General features: G+C 46.5%; 1 protein-coding gene across 8 annotated transcripts in view; it reads left to right on the top strand.

Moving 5' to 3' along the window:
- DYSF (dysferlin) overlaps nucleotides 1–21,756 on the top strand; it is a 680,318-nt gene that overhangs the window by 353,711 nt on the left and 304,851 nt on the right. For all 8 annotated transcript variants that reach the window (XM_073649582.1, XM_073649538.1, XM_073649547.1 and 5 more), the window contains exons 7-10: nucleotides 19,946–20,074; nucleotides 20,159–20,221; nucleotides 20,791–20,841; nucleotides 21,608–21,638. In XM_073649582.1, coding sequence (XP_073505683.1) covers nucleotides 19,946–20,074; nucleotides 20,159–20,221; nucleotides 20,791–20,841; nucleotides 21,608–21,638 — 274 coding nt within the window. The remainder of the gene's footprint in view (nucleotides 1–19,945; nucleotides 20,075–20,158; nucleotides 20,222–20,790; nucleotides 20,842–21,607; nucleotides 21,639–21,756) is intronic.

Raw genomic sequence — 21,756 nt, 5'->3', positions numbered from 1 at the left:
TGTATGTACACAGTGACTGCACCAGCAGAATAGTGAGTGCAGCTCTGGAGTATAATACAGGATGTAACTCAGGATCAGTAATGTAATGTATGTACAAAGTGACTGCACCAGCAGAATAGTGAGTGCAGCTCTGGAGTATAATACAGGATGTAACTCAGGATCAGTAATGTAATGTATGTACACAGTGACTCCACCAGCAGAATAGTGAATACAGCTCTGGAGTATAATACAGGATGTATCTCAGGATCAGTAATGTAATGTATGTACACAGTGACTGCACCAGCAGAATAGTGAGTGCAGCTCTGGAGTATAATACAGGATGTAACTCAGGATCAGTAATGTAATGTATGTACACAGTGTCTGCACCAGCAGAATTGTGAGTGCAGCTCTGGAGTATAATACAGGATGTAACTCAGGATCAGTAATGTAATGTATGTACACAGTGACTCCACCAGCAGAATAGTGAGTGCAGCTCTGGAGTATAATACAGGATGTAACTCAGGATCAGTAATGTAATGTATGTACACATTGACTGCACCAGCAGAATTGTGAGTGCAGCTCTGGAGTATAATACAGGATGTAACTCAGGATCAGTAATGTAATGTATGTACACAGTGACTCCACCAGCAGAATAGTGAGTGCAGCTCTGGAGTATAATACAGGATGTAACTCAGGATAAGTAATGTAATGTATGTACACATTGACTGCACCAGCAGAATAGTGAGTGCAGCTCTGGAGTATAATACAGGATGTAACTCAGGATCAGTAATGTAATGTATGTACACAGTGACTGCACCTGCAGAATAGTGAGTGCAGCTCTGGAGTATAATACAGGATGTACCTCAGGATCAGTAATGTATGTACACAGTGACTGCACCTGCAGAATAGTGAGTGCAGCTCTGGAGTATAATACAGGATGTAACTCAGGATCAGTACAGGATCAGTAATGTAATGTATGTACACAGTGACTGCACCAGCAGAATAGTGAGTGCAGCTCTGGAGTATAATACAGGAGGTAACTCAGGATCAGTAATGTAATGTATGTACACAGTGACTGCACCAGCAGAATAGTGAGTGCAGCTCTGGAGTATAATACAGGATGTAACTCAGGATCAGTAATGTAATGTATGTACACAGTGACTGCACCAGCAGAATAGTGAGTGCAGCTCTGGAGTATAATACAGGATGTAACTCAGGATCAGTACAGGATCAGTAATGTAATGTAGGTACACAGTGACTGCACCAGCAGAATAGTGAGTGCAGCTCTGGAGTATAATACAGGATGTAACTCAGGATCAGTACAGGATCAGTAATGTAATGTATGTACACAGTGACTACACCAGCAGAATAGTGAGTGCAGCTCTGGAGTATAATTCAGGATGTAACTCAGGATCAGTAATGTAATGTATGTACACAGTGACTGCACCAGCAGAATAGTGAGTGCAGCTCTGGAGTATAATACAGGATGTAACTCAGGATCAGTACAGGATCAGTAATGTAATGTATGTACACAGTGACTACACCAGCAGAATAGTGAGTGCAGCTCTGGAGTATAATTCAGGATGTAACTCAGGATCAGTAATGTAATGTATGTACACAGTGACTGCACCAGCAGAATAGTGAGTGCAGCTCTGGAGTATAATACAGGATGTAACTCAGGATCAGTACAGGATCAGTAATGTAATGTAGGTACACAGTGACTGCACCAGCAGAATAGTGAGTGCAGATCTGGAGTATAATACAGGATGTAACTCAGGATCAGTAATGTAATGTATGTACACAGTGACTGCACCAGCAGAATAGTGAGTGCAGCTCTGGAGTATAATACAGGATGTAACTCAGGATCAGTACAGGATCAGTAATGTAATGTATGTACACAGTGACTACACCAGCAGAATACTGAGTGCAGCTCTGGAGTATAATTCAGGATGTAACTCAGGATCAGTAATGTAATGTATGTACACAGTGACTGCACCAGCAGAATAGTGAGTGCAGCTCTGGAGTATAATACAGGATGTAACTCAGGATCAGTACAGGATCAGTAATGTAATGTATGTACACAGTGACTACACCAGCAGAATAGTGAGTGCAGCTCTGGAGTATAATTCAGGATGTAACTCAGGATCAGTAATGTAATGTATGTACACAGTGACTGCACCAGCAGAATAGTGAGTGCAGATCTGGAGTATAATACAGGATGTAACGCAGGATAAGTAATGTAATGTATGTACACAGTGACTACACCAGCAGAATAGTGAGTGCAGCTCTGGAGTATAATATAGGAGGTAACTCAGGATCAGTAATGTAATGTATGTACACAGTGACTGCACCAGCAGAATAGTGAGTGCAGCTCTGGAGGATAATACAGGATGTAACTCAGGATCAGTAATATAATGTATGTACACAGTGACTGCACCAGCAGAATAGTGAGTGCAGCTCTGGAGTATAATACAGGATGTAACTCAGGATCAGTAATGTATGTACACAGTGACTGCACCAGCAGAATAGTGAGTGCAGCTCTGGAGTATAATACAGGATGTAACTCAGGATCAGTAATGTAATGTATGTACACAGTGACTGCACCAGCAGAATAGTGAGTGCAGCTCTGGAGTATAATACAGGATGTAACTCAGGATCAGTAATGTAATGTATGTACACAGTGACTGCACCAGCAGAATAGTGAGTGCAGCTCTGGGGTATAATACAGGATGTAACTCAGGATCAGTAATGTAATGTATGTACACAGTGACTGCACCAGCAGAATAGTGAGTGCTGCTCTGGGGTATAATACAGGATGTAACTCAGGATCAGTAATGTAATGTATGTACACAGTGACTGCACCAGCAGAATAGTGAGTGCAGCTCTGGAGTATAATACAGGATGTAACTCAGGATCAGTAATGTAATGTATGTGCACAGTGACTGCACCAGCAGAATAGTGAGCGCAGCTCTGGAGTATAATACAGGATGTAACTCAGGATCAGTAATGTAATGTATGTGCACAGTGACTGCACCAGCAGAATAGTGAGCGCAGCTCTGGAGTATAATACAGGATGTAACTCAGGATCAGTAATGTAATGTATGTACACAGTGACTGCACCAGCAGAATAGTGAGTGCAGCTCTGGAGTATAATACAGGATGTAACTCAGGATCAGTAATGTAATGTATGTGCACAGTGACTGCACCTGCAGAATAGTGAGTGCAGCTCTGGAGTATAATACAGGATGTAACTCAGGATCAGTAATGTAATGTATGTACACAGTGACTCCACCAGCAGAATAGTGAATACAGCTCTGGAGTATAATACAGGATGTATCTCAGGATCAGTAATGTAATGTATGTACACAGTGACTGCACCAGCAGAATAGTGAGTGCAGCTCTGGAGTATAATACAGGATGTAACTCAGGATCAGTAATGTAATGTATGTACACAGTGTCTGCACCAGCAGAATTGTGAGTGCAGCTCTGGAGTATAATACAGGATGTAACTCAGGATCAGTAATGTAATGTATGTACACAGTGACTCCACCAGCAGAATAGTGAGTGCAGCTCTGGAGTATAATACAGGATGTAACTCAGGATCAGTAATGTAATGTATGTACACATTGACTGCACCAGCAGAATTGTGAGTGCAGCTCTGGAGTATAATACAGGATGTAACTCAGGATCAGTAATGTAATGTATGTACACAGTGACTCCACCAGCAGAATAGTGAGTGCAGCTCTGGAGTATAATACAGGATGTAACTCAGGATAAGTAATGTAATGTATGTACACATTGACTGCACCAGCAGAATAGTGAGTGCAGCTCTGGAGTATAATACAGGATGTAACTCAGGATCAGTAATGTAATGTATGTGCACAGTGACTGCACCAGCAGAATAGTGAGCGCAGCTCTGGAGTATAATACAGGATGTAACTCAGGATCAGTAATGTAATGTATGTACACAGTGACTGCACCAGCAGAATAGTGAGTGCAGCTCTGGAGTATAATACAGGATGTAACTCAGGATCAGTAATGTAATGTATGTACAAAGTGACTGCACCAGCAGAATAGTGAGTGCAGCTCTGGAGTATAATACAGGATGTAACTCAGGATCAGTAATGTAATGTATGTACACAGTGACTCCACCAGCAGAATAGTGAATACAGCTCTGGAGTATAATACAGGATGTATCTCAGGATCAGTAATGTAATGTATGTACACAGTGACTGCACCAGCAGAATAGTGAGTGCAGCTCTGGAGTATAATACAGGATGTAACTCAGGATCAGTAATGTAATGTATGTACACAGTGTCTGCACCAGCAGAATTGTGAGTGCAGCTCTGGAGTATAATACAGGATGTAACTCAGGATCAGTAATGTAATGTATGTACACAGTGACTCCACCAGCAGAATAGTGAGTGCAGCTCTGGAGTATAATACAGGATGTAACTCAGGATCAGTAATGTAATGTATGTACACATTGACTGCACCAGCAGAATTGTGAGTGCAGCTCTGGAGTATAATACAGGATGTAACTCAGGATCAGTAATGTAATGTATGTACACAGTGACTCCACCAGCAGAATAGTGAGTGCAGCTCTGGAGTATAATACAGGATGTAACTCAGGATAAGTAATGTAATGTATGTACACATTGACTGCACCAGCAGAATAGTGAGTGCAGCTCTGGAGTATAATACAGGATGTAACTCAGGATCAGTAATGTAATGTATGTACACAGTGACTGCACCTGCAGAATAGTGAGTGCAGCTCTGGAGTATAATACAGGATGTACCTCAGGATCAGTAATGTATGTACACAGTGACTGCACCTGCAGAATAGTGAGTGCAGCTCTGGAGTATAATACAGGATGTAACTCAGGATCAGTACAGGATCAGTAATGTAATGTATGTACACAGTGACTGCACCAGCAGAATAGTGAGTGCAGCTCTGGAGTATAATACAGGAGGTAACTCAGGATCAGTAATGTAATGTATGTACACAGTGACTGCACCAGCAGAATAGTGAGTGCAGCTCTGGAGTATAATACAGGATGTAACTCAGGATCAGTAATGTAATGTATGTACACAGTGACTGCACCAGCAGAATAGTGAGTGCAGCTCTGGAGTATAATACAGGATGTAACTCAGGATCAGTAATGTAATGTATGTACACAGTGACTGCACCAGCAGAATAGTGAGTGCAGCTCTGGAGTATAATACAGGAGGTAACTCAGGATCAGTAATGTAATGTATGTACACAGTGACTGCACCAGCAGAATAGTGAGCGCAGCTCTGGAGTATAATACAGGATGTAACTCAGGATCAGTAATGTAATGTATGTACACAGTGACTGCACCAGCAGAATAGTGAGTGCAGCTCTGGAGTATAATACAGGATGTAACTCAGGATCAGTAATGTAATGTATGTACACAGTGACTGCACCAGCAGAATAGTGAGTGCAGCTCTGGAGTATAATACAGGATGTAACTCAGGATCAGTAATGTAATGTATATACACAGTGACTGCACCAGCAGAATAGTGAGTGCTGCTCTGGGGTATAATACAGGATGTAACTCAGGATCAGTAATGTAATGTATGTACACAGTGACTGCACCAGCAGAATAGTGAGTGCAGCTCTGGAGTATAATACAGGATGTAACTCAGGATCAGTAATCTAATGTATGTACACAGTGACTGCACCTGCAGAATAGTGAGTGCAGCTCTGGAGTATAATACAGGATGTAACTCAGGATCAGTAATGTAATGTATGTACACAGTGACTGCACCAGCAGAATAGTGAGTGCTGCTCTGGGGTATAATACAGGATGTAACTCAGGATCAGTAATGTAATGTATGTACACAGTGACTGCACCAGCAGAATAGTGAGTGCAGCTCTGGAGTATAATACAGGATGTAACTCAGGATCAGTAATGTAATGTATGTACACAGTGACTGCACCAGCAGAATAGTGAGTGCAGCTCTGGAGTGTAATACAGGATGTAACTCAGGATCAGTAATGTAATGTATGTACACAGTGACTGCACCAGCAGAATAGTGAGTGCAGCTCTGGAGTATAATACAGGAGGTAACTCAGGATCAGTACAGAATCAGTAATGTAATGTATGTACACAGTGACTGCACCAGCAGAATAGTGAGTGCAGCTCTGGAGGATAATACAGGATGTAACTCAGGATCAGTAATGTAATGTATGTACACAGTGACTGCACCAGCAGAAAAGTGAGTGCAGCTCTGGAGTATAATACAGGATGTAACTCAAGATCAGTAATGTAATGTATGTACACAGTGACTGCACCAGCAGAATAGTGAGTGCAGCTCTGGAGTATAATACAGGATGTAGCTCAGGATCTGTAATGTAATGTATGTATACAGTGACTGCACCAGCAGAATAGTGAGTGCAGCTCTGGGGTATAATACAGGATGTAACTCAGGATCAGTAATGTAATGTATGTACACAGTGACTGCACCAGCAGAATAGTGAGTGCAGCTCTGGAGTATAATACAGGATGTAACTCAGGATCAGTAATGTAATGTATGTACACAGTGACTGCACCAGCAGAATAGTGAGTGCAGCTCTGGGGTATAATACAGGATGTAACTCAGGATCAGTAATGTTATGTATGTACACAGTGACTGCACCAGCAGAATAGAGAGTGCAGCTCTGGAGTATAATACAGGATGTAACTCAGGATCAGTAATGTTATGTATGTACACAGTGACTGCACCAGCAGAATAGTGAGTGCAGCTCTGGGGTATAATACAGGATGTAACTCAGGATCAGTAATGTAATGTATGTACACAGTGACTGCACCAGCAGAATAGTGAGTGCAGCTCTGGAGTATAATACAGGATGTAACTCAGGATCAGTAATGTAATGTATGTACACAGTGACTGCACCAGCAGAATAGTGAGTGCAGCTCTGGGGTATAATACAGGATGTAACTCAGGATCAGTAATGTAATGTATGTACACAGTGACTGCACCAGCAGAATAGTGAGTGCAGCTCTGGAGTATAATACAGGATGTAACTCAGGATCAGTAATGTAATGTATGTACACAGTGACTGCACCAGCAGAATAGTGAGTGCAGCTCTGGAGTATAATACAGGATGTAACTCAGTATCAGTAATGTAATGTATGTACACAGTGACTGCACCAGCAGAATAGTGAGTGCAGCTCTGGAGTATAATACAGGATTAGAGATGAGCGGTGTTCGACTAGAACTGTTCGCCAATCTCAAATTCGAGCTGTTTTGGGCGGTGTTCGAGTTGTTCGACGAACCCGAACGATTTGCAAAAAATTCGGCTGTTCGAGGTTATGTTCGATAACTGTTCGTGCACCAAAAGCGTGTCCTGCATGTCTGGCGCTATTTAGAGCACCAATCATGCAGGGATTGTCTGCCACTCACTGTAATGCCACAGCCATGGTGGTTGTGGCATTACAGTGATTGCCCAAATCGATGGGAACAGTGCCAACAGTGAAACATGAAAAGCCGGCAATTCATCAGCGGCATACACCGGTACCCGACAATTTAGAACCGAAAGAATAGAGCTTCACACATAGATTAGATAGATTTAAACATGTCAGCCACATATATAATAAGTACAGTGAAAGTGCTGCTTACTGTACTTGTCATTTAGCGTAAAGGATTTATCAAAAAAAATAATAGTGTTTTCATGCACCGTCTCTTTAAGAAAGCCGGCCGGCAATTCAGCAGCGGTACCCGACAATTTATAACAGACAGAATAGAGCTTCACACATAGATTAGATAGATAGAAACATGTCAGTCACATATATATGAAGTACAGTGATAGTGTTGGTTACTGTACTTGTCATTTAGTATTAAAATAAAGGATTTATTATTAAAAAAATTGGCGTGGGGTTCCCCTTAATTTTAGGCTCTAGCGGAGGTTAAGCAGACGGCTGGGGCAGATGTTTGAAGCCTGGGAAGGGGGTAATACCCACGGAGCTTCCCAGGCTACTAATATCAGCCCCCAGCTGAATACATAGCCTTTACTAGCTATTAAAATGGGGGACCCCCCAAAAAAAATGACGTGGGGTCCCCCCTAATTTAATAGCTAGCAAAGGCTAGGCAGACAGCTGGGGGCTGATATTAATAGCCCAGGAAGGGAGCCATGAATATTGGCCCCCTCCCAGGCTAGAAACACCAGCCGTCAGCCGCCCCAGAAATGGCGCATTCATAGGATGCGCCAATTCTGGCACTTAGCCTCGCTCTTCCACGCTGCCCTGGTGCGGTGGCAGGGGGTAATAGGGTTGGGGTTGATGTCAGCTTATAATGCCAGCTGACATCAAGCCCAGGTTAGTAATGGAGAGGCGTCTATAAGACACCCCCATTACTAACCCCATAGTCAAAGTTACAAAAAAACACAAACACCCAGAATAAAGTCCTTTAATTGAAATAAAGACACAATCCTTTATTGTTCTAAATTAAACCATACTTACCGTCACGCCCATTCCAGCTGAAGCCAACGATCTCCTGCAATAAAAGAAAAATAATAAAGCAACCTCATCCTTACCTTTCCATGGTTCCCACGACAGCTTCAGCTCTGCTACATCGAGATGACAGGCTGGACCGCAGCAGAACGCTGCCATCCAGCCTGTCATCCCGCAGACACTGAGAAGCGCAGGCTTGCTTGCGCTGCTCAGCGTCTCTCTGTGACGACATCCAGATGAGCCGAGTTCATGTCCAATGAACTCGGCTCACCTCATGCACGTCACTGACAGCGTGGGAAAATTCTCCTGCACTCAGCGCTTCAGTGTGAGAATTCTCCCACGCTGAAGCGCTGAGTGCAGGAGAATTTTCCCACGCTGTCAGTGACGTGCATAAGGTGAGCTCATGTCCAATGAACTCAGCTCACCTCCTGCACGTCACTGACAGCGTGGGAGAATTCTCCTGCACTCAGCGCTTCAGTGTGAGAATTCTCCCACGCTGAAGCGCTGAGTGCAGGAGAATTTTCCCACGCTGTCAGTGACGTGCATGAGGTGAGCCGAGTTCATTGGACATTAACTCGGCTCATCTGGATGCCCTCACAGAGAGACACTGTGGTACAACTAGGCAGCTGGGGGCTGGAATCCGCAGCGCAGGGAGGCCCAAGCTTTCTGGGCCCCCCCCCCGCTACAAATTGCAGTCCGCAGCCACCCCGGAAAATGGCGCGTTCATAGAAGCGCCATCTTCTGGCGCTGTACCCAACTCATCCAGGGCCCTGGTGCGGTGGCTCACTGGGTAATAAAGGGGTTAGGGCCAGCTTGGTATTATCAGCTGGCCCCAAGCCCAAAATTCATGGGGTCACGCCAGTATTAGACATGACCGCCATGAATTTCTAGTAAAGTATTTAAAAAAAACACAACACCCAGAATAAAGTCCTTTAATTGAAATAAAGACACAATTCTTTATTGTTCTAAATTAAACCATACTTACCATCACGCCCATTCCAGCTGAAGCCAACGATCTCCTGCAATAAAAGAAAAATAATAAAGCAACCTCATCCTTACCTTTCCATGGTTCCCACGACAGCTTCAGCTCTGCTACATCGAGATGACTGGCTGGACCGCAGCAGAACGCTGCCATCCAGTCTGTCATCCCGCAGACACTGAGAAGCGCAGGCATGCTTGCGCTCCTCACTGTCTCGCTGTGACGGCATCCAGATGAGCCGAGGTCATGTCCAATGAACTCGGCTCACCTCATGCACGTCACTGACAGCGTGGGAAAATTCTCACGCTGAAGTGCTGAGTGCAGGAGAATTCTCCCACGCTGTCAGTGATGTGCATGAGGTGAGCTCATGTCCAATGAACTCAGCTCACCTCCTGCACGTCACTGACAGCGTGGGAAAATTCTCCTGCAATCAGCGCTTCAGCGTGAGAATTTTCCCACGCTGTCAGTGACGTGCATGAGGTGAGCCGAGTTCATTGGACATGAACTCGGCTCATCTGGATGTCGTCACAGAGAGACGCTGAGCAGCGCAAGCAAGCCTGCGCTTCTCAGTGTCTGCGGGATGACAGGCTGGATGGCAGCGTTCTGCTGCGGTCCAGCCTGTCATCTCGATGTAGCAGAGCTGAAGCTGTCGTGGGAACCATGGAAAGGTAAGGATGAGGTTGCTTTATTATTTTTCTTTTATTGCAGGAGATCGTTGGCTTCAGCTGGAATGGGCGTGATGGTAAGTATGGTTTAATTTAGAACAATAAAGGATTGTGTCTTTATTTCAATTAAAGGACTTTATTCTGGGTGTTTGTGTTTTTTTTAACTTTGACTATGGGGTTAGTAATGGGGGTGTCTTATAGACGCCTCTCCATTACTAACCTGGGCTTGATGTCAGCTGGCATTATAAGCTGACATCAACCCCAACCCTATTACCCCACTGCCACCGCACCAGGGCAGCGTGGAAGAGCGAGGCTAAGTGCCAGAATTGGCGCATCCTATGAATGCGCCATTTCTGGGGCGGCTGACGGCTGGTGTTTCTAGCCTGGGAGGGGGCCAATATTCATGGCTCCCTTCCTGGGCTATTAATATCAACCCCCAGCTGTCTGCCTAGCCTTTGCTAGCTATTAAATTAGGGGGGACCCCACGTCATTTTTTTTGGGGGGTCCCCCATTTTAATAGCTAGTAAAGGCTATGTATTCAGCTGGGGGCTGATATTAGTAGCTTGGGAAGCTCCGTGGGTATTACCCCCTTCCCAGGCTTCAAACATCTGCCCCAGCCGTCTGCTTAACCTCCGCTAGAGCCTAAAATTAAGGGGAACCCCACGCCAATTTTTTTAATAATAAATCCTTTATTTTAATACTAAATGACAAGTACAGTAACCAACACTGTCACTGTACTTCATATATATGTGACTGACATGTTTCTATCTATCTAATCTATGTGTGAAGCTCTATTCTTTCTGTTCTAAATTGTCGGGTACCGCTGCTGAATTGCCGGCCGGCTTTTTTAAAGAGACAGTGCATGAAAACACTAATATTTTTTTTAATAAATCCTTTACACTAAATGACAAGTGCAGTAAGCAACACTGTCACTGTGCTTCTTATATGTGTGACTGACATGTTTCTATCTATCTAATCTATGTGTGATGCTCTATTCCTTCTTGTCTAAATTGTCGGGTACCGGTGTATGCCGCTGCTGAATTTGCCGGCCGGCTTTTTTAAAGAGAGTGTCTTCTGAGCAGTTTGTCAGCTTTTGGACACCTTTGCAGGTGTTTCTATGTGTTTCTATGTGTTTTTGTTTGCCTGCCATTGGTTTTAACGGTGTTCGACGGTGTTCTAAGGTGTTCGACGAACCGAACCGAACCCGAACACTACGGGGGTGGCTCAACACTATACAGGATGTAACTCAGGATCAGTAATGTAATGTATGTACACAGTGACTGCACCAGCAGAATAGAGAGTGCAGCTCTGGAGTATAATACAAGATGTAACTCAGGATCAGTAATGTAATGTATGTACACAGTGACTGCACCAGCAGAATAGTGAGCGCAGCTCTGGAGTATAATACAGGATGTAACTCAGGATCAGTAATGTAATGTATGTACACAGTGACTGCACCAGCAGAATAGTGAGTGCAGCTCTGGGGTATAATACAGGAGGTAACTCAGGATCAGTAATATAATGTATGTACACAGTAACTCCACCAGCAGAATAGTGAGTGCAGCTCTGGAGTATAATACAGGATGTAACTCAGGATCAGTAATGTAATGTATGTACACAGTGACTGCACCAGCAGAATAGTGAGCGCAGCTCTGGAGTATAATACAGGATGTAACTCAGGATCAGTAATGTAATGTATGTACACAGTGACTGCACCAGCAGAATAGAGAGTGCAGCTCTGGAGTATAATACAGGATGTAACTCAGGATCAGTAATGTAATGTATGTACACAGTGACTGCACCAGCAGAATAGTGACCGCAGCTCTGGAGTATAATATAGGGTGTAACTCAGGATCAGTAATGTTATATATGTACACAGCGACTGCACCAGCAGAATAGTGAGTGCAGCTCCGGAGTATAATACAGGATGTAACTCAGTATCAGTAATGTAATGTATGTACACAGTGACTGCACCAGGAGAATAGTGAGTGCAGCTCTGGAGTATAATACAGGATGTAACTCAGGATCAGTAATGTAATGTATGTACACAGTGACTGCACCAGCAGAATAGTGAGTGCAGCTCTGGAGTATAATACAGGATGTAACTCAGGATCAGTAATGTAATGTATGTGCACAGTGACTGCACCAGCAGAATAGTGAGCGCAGCTCTGGAGTATAATACAGGATGTAACTCAGGATCAGTAATGTAATGTATGTACACAGTGACTGCACCAGCAGAATAGTGAGTGCAGCTCTGGAGTATAATACAGGATGTAACTCAGGATCAGTAATGTAATGTATGTATACAGTGACTGCACCAGCAGAATAGTGAGCGCAGCTCTGGAGTATAATACAGGATGTAACTCAGGATCAGTAGTGTAATGTATGTATACAGTGACTGCACCAGCAGAATAATGAGTATAGCTCTGGAGTATAATACAGGATTTAACTCAGGATCAGTACAGGATCAGTAATGTAATGTATGTACACAGTTGTAGACCGTGTACTGAGGAGGTCTCTCTCAGAATATAGCGGGCCGAGGACAAAGGACAATTTGTTGGGGTAACACCTTTTTACTAAGAACAGGAACTGCGTTGTCCCAGCAATGCAAGAAAGGAACACAAATAAACTTCACACACACCTAGAACGAGACAGCCAGGACCCCTGCACTGCTCAACTGACAGGACCAGGATGTACTAACAGAAGAACTATAATTTGCCTACCCAGTGGTTCCGCCTAGTGCGGTAACCGAGTGTTACCCAGAGCAATGATGTAATCAGATGGGTGCACAAGGCAGTCCATGCAGTGGTGCAGCACAACAGTTAACAAACTTAAGAACTTTTTACAATTACTATACTGTTATCCTAACTATGCACAATCTCACCACTGAGGGGAGTCTCTAGCTAAGGTTCACCCAAGGCTGCCTACAACCAATGTCTTTACTTGAGAACTTGTGTTTGGCGCCAAACTCTTCCTGCTATTTGCATTCATGAATCCACTTGTATCCCTGTGGTGATGCCTGAGCTCAGGACTTACCGGCCGTTAACTGTTCTCTGAAGAAGCTGTCTGATCAGGCACTTAACTGGGAGACTGAGGAGAGGGTCCTGACCTCATCACAGGAGTGCAGTTTTCAGTCTGTCAGACTGTCTGACTGTCAGGGCCTTTCTTGTCACTCATATGCCTTGGGTGGAATCCAAGTCTGCATCCAACCGTAGTTTTCCCCCCAAGGTGATTCTTTCTCTTTGGCCAGAGTCACAGGCAAGGCTTCACCTTCACTCAAAGTCCTGTTACACTCCCAGCATGCTGCACACACCGGCTCTTAGGATCCAGCTCACCACAATCTCCTTCCTGTCCTCACTACTGCTTGTTTTATGCTGACTCACTCACCAACAAGTTCACCATAGAGTCCCTTTTTTTTTTTAGAGGCAACAGAGACCTCTTGTGGCCAGAGGCTGATATCCCAGCAATGTCCATACATCTCTCTCTCACATGTCACCCCACTAGAGGTTGGCGTCCTCGACACACCTTCCCAGATGAAGTCGTCCTGCGCATAGCATTGTGGGGGTATGCCTGCGGAAGTCCGAGTGGTTCTTCGCAGCACTGGGGCTGTCGACTCCGCTGGTGCATTAATGCTGGGGCCAATCTCAGGCTGAGCAGAGGCAGACATTTCTCCCTGCATGTTGTCTCTGGGGGGAACTACAGGTTGTGAAACAGTCTCTCTGGAGGGCATTATTACAACAAAAGGGGCCGCCTTTTTCAAGGGAGCGGATGCGGCCCAACTATCAGCATCCATGGGTGGGTCCACTTCCCTCGTTCAGGTTCAGGAGTCGCAGTCGAAATAGTTGGTTATCCAAAGTGACACTGTCGCAACATGTTGCGATGGAGATTTCTCGTAGGCCCCCCAGTTCCCACCGGTTCCACCTCATACACGGGGATGTCGACGCCTACTCTCCTTTTTATCACATGCGGTACTGCCTCCCACCAATCATCTAACTTTCCAGACCGTTGTTTTACTCGGACCAACACTCTTTCCCCTGGGGCAAGCACTTCCTGCTGCAATGGTCTCGGATCATGATGGGTCACCTGTCTCAACTGTTCACCCACCACCCTGTGTACCGTTCTCAGACGCCACCGATGCTCCTGGACCCAGGTGGTAGTGGGCCGAGGAGGATCTGCCATGGGATCAGGCATGTGTAGATTTTTCAATCTCCCTGACTGCCCTCCCGAACATCAGCATGTGGGGCGATTACCCTGTCGTGTTGTGGACCCGATTGTTATAGACCCACATCAGTTCTGATAGGTACTCAGGCCAGCGTGCTCTTTGATCATTCTCCAGGGTCTGCAGCATTTGCAGGAGGGTGCGGTTGAAACACTCACATCCTACGTTGCCTTGCGGATGATAGGGCGTCGTCCTAGACTGTTCAACACCATAAAGTCGATAAAGTTCTTTCATTAAGGCGCCCTGGAAGCATGCTCCCTGATCAGAGTGAATCCGCCGGGGACACCCGAACACTGGGATGAAGTGGTGACATACTGCCTCTGCGGCTTATTCTGTGGTCTCGTCTCTGGTAGGTACCACCACTGTGTATTTAGCGAAATGATCCGTCATCATCAAACAATACGAGTGTCCCGAACTGGAGTCCCCTATTTGTACATAGTCTATTATGAGTAACTCCAACGGAGCGGATGTACAGATGGTCTGGACTGGAGCTCGCTCTTCCAGACTTTTGCTTAGCCCACACGCTCGGCATTTTTGACATGCCTCAACTACCATTTTCTCTAGGTATGGGCAATATACCATTCTCTGCAGCCACTTGTAAGTCTTCTCGCTCCCAAAATGAGCCCCTCTCTCATGGGCCTCTCGAGCGGCAACTGGACCCAACGTCACAGGAATCACCATCTGTTGGCGGTGCTGCAACTCTGAGGGTAGGTTAATCTGACAACATAAGAGACCTTGCACCACATTCAGCTTATCCCATTGACGCAGCAGTTTTTCACCTTCCGGGGACAATCTCTCCCGCTCCTCTGGCCGGAGCCATATGTTAGCCTTGACCCAGCGTTTCACGCATCTTACGTCTCTGTTCTCATCCTGGGCCCTCTCCCAATCTGCAGTAGTTTTCCTGAGGACTGTAGGCATTCCAGAGGCCACCCCACTTGAATGTACCACGCTCCGGAAGGCAGTCAATGGGCCCAGGTGAGGCGTCTCGGTGTCCTCCAGTTCATCATCGATATTCCCCGCCGGTGGCTCCATCGGACTGCGTCTGCATTTCCATTCTCCCTTCCTGATCGGAACTTGATATGGTAGTTGAACTTAGTCAGCCATGCCATCCCCCAGTTTGGCGTTCTCCAGGTGGGCCAGTGGATTGTTATCCGTCATCACTACCACTTCAGCCCCCGTTAAGTACTCCGCAAATCGTTCGGTCATCGCCCAAACCAAAGCCAGCAGTTCCAGCCTGAAAGAACTATAATTTGCGGGGTTATATTCTGTCTCTCTTAGGGAATGGCTTCCATATGCGATCACTCTCTCTGGGCCATCTTGTACCTGCGACAACACTGCTCCCAAACCATGCAGGCTCCCATTGGTGTAGAGCAGGAACGGAGCATCAAAACGGGCATAAGCCAGGATCGGCGCGCTGGTTAGGGCGGCTTTCACCTCTTCAAAGGCCTTCTGTTGCTGAGAGCTCCACTGAATGGGGCGATTCTTGGTTTCTCGAGTTGTGCCTCTCAGGAGTTCATTCAAGGGACCAACCAGATGAGCGAACTTGGGGACAAACTGTCCATAGTATCCCGCTAGTCCCAGAAAGGCTTTCACCTCTCGCAACGTTCTCGGCTGAGGCTACTTCTGGACGCCTCAACCTTACTGGCAGCTGGTTGTTCTCCTTCGGGAGTCACCACATGACCCAGGTATTCGATACGGTCTTGAAACAATTGGCATTTTTGAGGCTTGATCTTCAACCCATGGTCACGAAGTCAGTGCAGGACCTGCCGAAGCTTCTGAAGATGATTCTCAAAGGATGTCCCAAACACCACCACATCGTCCAGGTAGATCAACACTGACTCAAAGTTGAGGTCGCCCAAGCAATGTTCCTTTAGTCGCTGAAAGGTTCCCGGCGCATTGGAAAGACCAAACGGCATCCTGTTAAATTCATAGAGTCCCATAGGTAGGATGAACGCCATCTTCGCCTTGTCTTTCTCAGCCACCGGGACTTGCCAGTATCCGCTGGCCAAGTCAAGGGTAGAAAAGTACTTAGCCCGACCCAGCGCTGATAGTGGTTCTTCAATCTGGGAAAGAGGGTAGGCATCCCGTACAGTGTGGGCATTCAATTTTCTATAATCGACACAGAATTCAAGGGACCCATCCTTTTTAGGTACTAAGACCATTGGCGCTGCCCATGGACACTGGCTCTCTCGTATGACCTGATTGTCCAGCATGTTTGTTACTATGTTCTTTACTTCTTGATACATCTTCGGAGGGATATGCCGATAACGTTGCCGAATTGGGGGCGTGTCCCCGGTTGGAATCTCATGCTCGATGGTAGAGGAACACCCAAAATCTTCGCCATGACGGGAGAAGGCCTCCTGGAATTCCCATAGGGTATCTTCTAGGAGCCTCTGTTGAGCAAGAGGTAGGGTCCTCCTATCCACTCCCATCCGATCCATCATGATTCGGCCTTTCCACTCAGCAGTGGGGTCTTCTTTCTTGGTCAGTTCAACAGCATAAGTCCAGGCTGACCTTCTATCGGGTAGGAGTTCAAACCCTGTTCTTCGGCGTATCTCTCCGTCAGGCACATAGACTTCTGCCAGCAACGTACCCCCAGGTATAGTGACTTCGCTATCCAGCATGTTAATGAAATGGACGGGCACGCAGCCATCTCTCACCGTCGCTAGTGCACGGGCCACCAAAGGCTTTGTCTGGGACGATTCGTCGAACATTGGCTCAATCAGTACTTCCAGACCTTTCAACCTCCGGGAGGTTCCTACAGGCAACATCAGAAGTTGTTCTCTGTTCGGTGCAATCACCACTGGTGCACGGGAGGGAACCTTGATGAGATCTACCAGTCGACCAGACGTGGCACTTTTCTGAATGCGACAACTTCTTACCATCCGCTGAAGGACCTCTGGGTTGGCCGGTGGGTTGTAGTGCGTTTCCAGTATCGCGGTCCTTTCTTAGCGAACAGACGGTGATCCAGATCCCGTAATACGTTCATCCCCAGGGTTACGTCCATTTCTCTCCTAGGGGGATGATCAACCAGGACCACTCCTTTTGTACCGATATCTTGGCCGCATAGCATCACTCTCATCCACAAAATTCCCTTCACAAACAACTGTCCGTTGTTGGCTGCTGTAAGTCGAATAACACTGCCGTCTTCAGGCTCCATCATATGACCGAAATGACTCTCGAAGACCTCGAGGGGCATGATGGTGCATTCGGACCCGGTGTCCACCAAACACCTAACTTTCTGTCCTTCAAAATCAGCCTCTAACACTGGACTGCAGGAATATAAGTCACATTCCCACGTGAAGGGCTTGACTGATTGGGGGCCGCTACAGTATGCCTGGCTACTGTAGCGGTTGGTAGTTTAACCTGGCACCACTACTTCGGAGTCGGCCTCGGCATCGCAGTCCCTGGCAAGATGGCCATATTGTTGACAACTCCAACAGAGGGGCCACCTGAGTCTTCGAGCACCAGGGGCACTTCCTTGGTTCCACCTCCGCGGCCAAGTTGGGACTGACGGAGGAGCTCGGGAGGGTGGTGTCGGCTCTTGAAGTTGCACGGATCTTGTACGCATCTGGGACACTTCCAGTCGAAGATCCTTCAGTTCTGCACGCAGAGCCTGCACCACGTCCTTCAAGGTATCCGAATCTTCGGGTCCTGTATGGCCCTCTGTTACCTGTGCGCTATTCACAACTTTCTCGGTCATGGGCGTGGACTCTTCTTCTCTTTCTATTGCGGCGAGGTAGATCTGGTAGACGGTCATGTCGGTCGTCATCCGGGTCATCTCCTGCAACTTGTCCCGTAGGAATTTATTGGCTAACCCAGAAATGAACTGGTCCCGCAACAGCCTGTCCACTTTCCGGAAAGCTCCGATGGCTTCAGGGTCCCGCCGCTGTACTTCATTCAACGTTTCTTGCAAAGCATTGGAATATTGCATTAGAGTCTGGCCCTCTCGCTGCGGCCGATTAAAGAAGGAACTTCGCAGTTGCGTCACTTTTAAACCCTTATACTTGTGGATTCCCTCCAGCAGGGCAAGTATCTTATCTAAGGTGTCTCGTTCAGGCTCAGGCCGGACCATTACTGTCCGCCTGGCGTCACCCTCTAGTGCATTCAATGCTATCTCTGCTCGCAACTCCGGGATCAAATTGCACATTTTAATCACACTCCGCACCCTTTCTGTCCAATCTTGCAACAACATATTTTTACCGTCATATTTTGGCAAATGCTGTAATAGCGCCGCTGTCGGAAGGTATCCTGCCGAAACTGAAGCAGTGGGAGGTGGATTCAGAACCTGGGCCGCGGCCACCGCTGTTAAGGGGTTGTCTCCCTCCATGTCCCTGTCCAAGACAATCGCTGTATCCTGCCGACTTCGCCAAGTTGTAGACCGTGTACCGAGGAGGTCTCTCTCAGAATACAGTGGGCCGAGGACAAAGGATACTTGCAGACAATTTGTTGGGGTAACACCTTTTTACTAAGAACAGAAACTGTGTTGTCCCAGCAATGCAAGAAAGGAACACAAATAAACTTAACACACACACCTAGAACGAGACAGCTAGGACCCCTGCGGTGCACAACTGACAGGACCAGGATGTACTAACAGAAGAACTATAATTTGCCTACCCAGTGGTTCCGCCTAGTGCGGTAACCGCGTTACCCAGAGCAATGATGTAATCAGATGGGTGCACAAGGCGGTCCGTGCAGTGGTGCAGCGCAACAGTTAACAAACTTAACAACTTTCTAAGTTTACAATACTGTTATCCTAACTATACACAATCCCACCACTGAGGGGAGTCTCTAGCTAAGGTTCACCCAAGCCTGCCTACAACCAATGTCTTTACTTGAGAACTTGTGTTTGGCGTCAAACTCTTCCTGCTATTTGCATGCATGCATCCACCGGTATCCCTGTGGTGGTGCCTGAGCTCAGGACTTACCGGCTGTTAACTGTTCTCTGAAGAAGCTGTCTGATCAGGCACTTAACTGGGAGACTGAGGAGAGGGTCCTGACCTCATCACAGGAGTGCAGTTTCCAGTCTGTCAGACTAGAAAGGGCCCTTCTTGTCACTCAGATGCCTTGGGGGGAATCCAACTCTGCATCCAACTGTAGTCGTCCCCCCAAGGTGATTCTTTCTCTTTGGCCAGAGTCACAGCCAAGGCTTCACTTTCACTCAAAGTCCTGTTACACTCCCAGCATGCTGCACACACCAGCTCTTAGGATCCAGCTCACCACAATCTCCTTCCTGTCCTCACTACTGCTTGTTTTTTGCTGACTCACATACCAGCAAGTTCACCATAGAGTCCCTTTTTTTAAGAGGCAACAGAGACCTCTTGTGGCCAGAGGCTGATACCGCAGTAATGTCCACACATCTCCCTCTCACACAGTGACTGCACCAGCAGAATAGTGAGTGCTGCTCTGGGGTATAATACAGTATGTAACTCAGGATCAGTACAGGATAAGTAATGTATGTACACAGTGACTGCACCAGCAGAATAGTGAGTGCAGCTCTGGAGTATAATACAGTATGTAACTCAGGATCAGTACAGGATAAGTAATGTATGTACACAGTGACTGCACCAGCAGAATAGTGAGTGCAGCTCTGGAGTATTGGTATCATCTCTCACTGTGTCTTTAGATCAGAGTTCGGGTGATTGAGGGACGACAGTTACTCGGGATCAACATTAAACCTGTTGTGAAGGTGACGGTCGCTGGACAGACTAAAAGAACGCGGATACGGAAGGGCAACAATCCATTCTTTGATGAGGTATGTGCGTCGGTCGCCATTGTGCTGGATTCCTCAGTCTCATGGATTATGATGTCGCTTTTCTGTATCTTTTTTTTCTTTTAGACTTTTTTCTTCAACTTCTTCGAGTCTCCTGCGGAGCTGTTTGATGAGCCGGTGTTCTTGACAGTGAGTGTTCAAGTGTCCGGGGGACGACATTAACATTCAGCTGTACAAGCTATGGGCTCTGAACCTCCTCATACACCTCAGCTGCTGCAGAACCTCATCATACACTTCAGCTGCTGCAGAACCTCATAATACACCTCAGCTGCTGCAGAACCTCCTCATACACTTCAGCTGCTGCAGAACCTCATAATACACCTCAGCTGCTGCAGAACCTCATCATACACCTCAGCTGCTGCAGAACCTCCTCATACACCTCAGCTACTGCAGAACCTCATCATACACTTCACCTGCCTGAGAACCTCATCATACACCTCAGCCGCTGCAGAACCTCATCATACACCTCAGCTGCTGCAGAACCTCATCATACACCTCAGCTGCTGCAGAATCTGATCATACACCTCAGGTGCTGCAGAACCTCATCATACACCTCAGCTGCTGCAGAACATCATCATACACCTCAGCTGCTGCAGCGCCTAGAGGTCTGCGGTCACTTGTTCTGCTGTGACTCCTGTGACTTGTAGTGCTGTTCTAACAATCCTATGTGTGATTTCCTTGTCTCCTCCTTATCTCAGGTCTTAGACTCCCGCTCCCTCAGGACTGATTCTGTGATTGGAGAGTTTCGGGTGAGCTCCTCACACGCCGTCCTGTCTTATAATGCACGACTGCCATCTTTGTATCTACATATAATGTTCAGTTCGTTCTTTATCTTATATTCTACTCGTGTCACATCCAGAGCTGCAGTCACAATTTTGCTCTCCTCTGTCCCTGCTCATTCAGTGTCTGTTCAGATCTCGCTGTTCTTGGGTCCATTGTGGGAGTGTAAGATACCGACCTGAGCATAGTCTGATGTAAGAGGAGAACTACAATGGACACTTATAGCTGGCAGATCTGTGACTGCAGCTCTGGATGTGCCTGGAGGCATTACTCTGGGTACCTAGCTTTCCACCATGCTGCACCTCTCTTTTCCATCTACTGGAGTCCTGCGATCTTCCTCCGGTTATGTCTGTGTCGCTCCACAATGATGACATCACGCTGAGCCTACTAATCAGAGGAGATGTCGGAGAATCCGGCAGGTAGGACGAGGATCGCAGGGCTCCGGTCAGGGGACCACGGGCAACTGACAATCACTGCACCAGGGTCCTGAAAATCTTTTTGCTCATCACTAGTATTTTCATTTTTGGCTGATAAAATTTAAAAAATGGACAGGAGCCCCAATTCCTCACTGAGGTTTATGTAAATCCCATCCCTCTTTACACCAGAACATGCATGAATTCGTCAGAATTTTTTAACTCGGAACCATCAGGATAAAACCGGAACTGTTGGTGACGGCTCTCATATATCCATTTAGCTGTAATACATGATCATTACCGCTTTGTCTTCTCCCTACAGATGGATGTCGGGATGATTTATGGAGAAACAAGTACGTGCTGATCGAGAAATGTCTCATATGTCGTGTGACCCGAATCTATATACCGTGCATGTGTATAGTTATGTACAGTATATATACTGTCCATATATTACTGCCAAAAGTGTGTGCA

This window comes from Phyllobates terribilis, unplaced genomic scaffold, assembly GCF_046119375.1.
Source record: "Phyllobates terribilis strain yellow unplaced genomic scaffold, ASM4611937v1 Scaffold_1__5_contigs__length_1240528914, whole genome shotgun sequence".
Lineage (NCBI taxonomy): Eukaryota > Metazoa > Chordata > Amphibia > Anura > Dendrobatidae > Phyllobates > Phyllobates terribilis.
Note: the sequence above shows the minus strand (reverse complement) of the source record. Positions and strands in the feature narration are given on the sequence as shown.